Source organism: Leucoraja erinacea, chromosome 21 (genome assembly GCF_028641065.1).
Source record: "Leucoraja erinacea ecotype New England chromosome 21, Leri_hhj_1, whole genome shotgun sequence".
NCBI classification, from domain to species: Eukaryota; Metazoa; Chordata; class Chondrichthyes; order Rajiformes; family Rajidae; genus Leucoraja; species Leucoraja erinaceus.
In genome coordinates, this window is record NC_073397.1 from 34,255,775 (window position 1) to 34,257,929 (window position 2,155).

At 46.1% G+C, this 2,155-nt stretch overlaps 1 protein-coding gene across 1 annotated transcript in view; it reads right to left on the minus strand.

Annotated features, from left to right (window-relative positions):
- Nucleotides 1-493: 493 nt before the first annotated feature.
- The window catches only part of bhlhe23 (basic helix-loop-helix family, member e23), a 1,976-nt gene continuing 314 nt past the window's right edge, over nucleotides 494-2,155 (minus strand). The window contains exon 1 of the mRNA XM_055652721.1: nucleotides 494-2,155. This exon is cut by the window's right edge and continues 314 nt beyond it. Coding sequence (XP_055508696.1) covers nucleotides 1,354-2,085 — 732 coding nt within the window. The 5' untranslated portion in view covers nucleotides 2,086-2,155 and the 3' untranslated portion in view covers nucleotides 494-1,353.

Here is a 2,155-nt window from a genome sequence, read left to right on the forward strand (position 1 = left end):
GTACAGATTATGTTGTTATTCAGATTTGACTCCATTTCCGTTTTTAATAAAAGATCAGCATCGTTGGATGATTCTTGAGTGTCAGACTTCGTCGACCAAATTCAACTCCAATCTATAAAAAAAAAACAATTCATAATGAATCCGTGTCAGAGATGATTGCAGCTAATACGCCTGGCATTCCACTGGATATTCATTGCATCAGATGGCATGTAATGGCAGTAAATATTGTCTATTTTACAGCATTTAACTATTTCTCAAAACTTTTAAGAGTCCGTGTAAACGCAGCAATGATAAAACGTATAATAAATTCAAACATATATGCAGTAATTCGTGTGATGGAAGTCACTCTCGTTTGATGTTTGATTCGCGCAGCCCGTTTTCATTGCATCAAATCTACTTTAGAATTGAAGGTGATTTGATACCAATCCTTAGATTCCCATCCTTTAGTGACACGGGGAAGTAGATATGTTATTGCAAGAACCAAAAAGAAATACCATTGTTGGAAGAATTGTTCGTATCTGGTCAAACTAACAAATGACATAATCCACGGTATATTTAATCCTGTTAAATTTATTCGATAATACATGTACATGAACGAAGCAGTCGATAGTCGAGTTGAACAAATTGAAGTGATTTGGGAAATCTATTTATCAGGACAATATTTTTTTCAATGAGTTTGGTGAAAAGCACCAGCGCGAATAATGTTTACCTTAAACAGCTCTTATTAAGTGCACGGGTCTGTGGCATTTCAACACATTTAATATACAATCATTCCCCTTTTAAACGGCGGAATTCGCACATTCATCACTTTAACTGCAACGTAAATGTTTTCCCCATTGTCATCAAATGTGCGCTCAGGGTAAATGTTGACAAAATATAGTAATTTTTCTTTAAACTTAGGCAGAAATATAAACGCCATCGCCTCCGTGAACTCTGCTATTCGTGGCAGCGTGCCGCCAGATTTACTGGGAAATCAATCAATATCTTACGTCTGTAGATGTTGCATAGTTTTAACAACTGTTGAACGGTCAAAGGAGTGCAGTAAAAAAGTAACTCACATTTTTCCAAAAGTCTTTTTTTTTATATACGAGCCGTCTATCTATTCACAGCAAGTGGACCGCATTGTACAACAGGTAAAGGGACGCGATAAGCTGTGTGTGGACACAGCGTAGGAACTCCCGCAGAAGGAGTCTATTAACTGGAGAACAGATGTAGATGAGTCAGATTGGGTATGGAATGAAGGGAGGAAAAAATGAGAGAGGAAGTCCTTTCGATATTCGGCGGGATGGGGAGGTGTGAATGGATGGATGGATGGATGGATGGATGGATGGATGGATGGGAGTGACACGTTGATTAAGACTTGTCGTTACAATGTTTGCAAAGGCTGGAGGGTGTGCCGGTATACACGGTGCATTTGTCGGGGCAAGACGCGAGCGAGTTGCCAGTGAAGGGGTAGACTGCGGCTTGTCCAAAGGTGCTAAGAGTGTTGGTCAGCGCGGCCGCAGAGGGCATGGGTCCGGACAGAGTCTGCCCCTGGTTCAAATACGCCACCAGCCTCCTCATTTCATCTAGAGCCTGAGCCTGCATCAGAATGTAGTTTTTCGCCAGCAGTAAGGTGGCGATTTTGGACAGTTTTCTCACGGAGGGGCTGTGGGCGTAGGGGATGACGGATCTCAAGCCATCGAGGGCATCGTTTAAATCGTGCATCCTCCGCCTCTCCCGCGCGTTGATGCTGAGCCGCAGCGAGCGCGGCTCCTTGCCCTTCTTTCCCCCCGAACTTTTGAGTTTGCCCTCGGTGTCGCTGCCCGCGTTGCGAGCACTGCCGGCAGATCGGCCGTCGCTGTCCTCGTCGTCCTCAGTCTGATCCTCGCTGCTCTCGGCGGCCTTGGCTCCGTGGCCCAGGGTGTAGGGACCGCAGCTCTGGCCGGCAACCCAGCCCTCCCTGGTATCAGCACCGCGGACAGCACCGCCGTAGCTGAACGTGGAGTGAGCGTAGCGCTCGATGAATGTGTCATTCACGATGTCCCTCGCTTTGAGAGAAATGCCGGCGCTGCTGTGAAACAGATCTCCCTCCGCAACGTTCATCGTTGGAACCCAAACGGACCCGCTCCTCGTGTGTGACCTCCCCCGTGTTAAAAGTGCAGCGCCTTTTGAA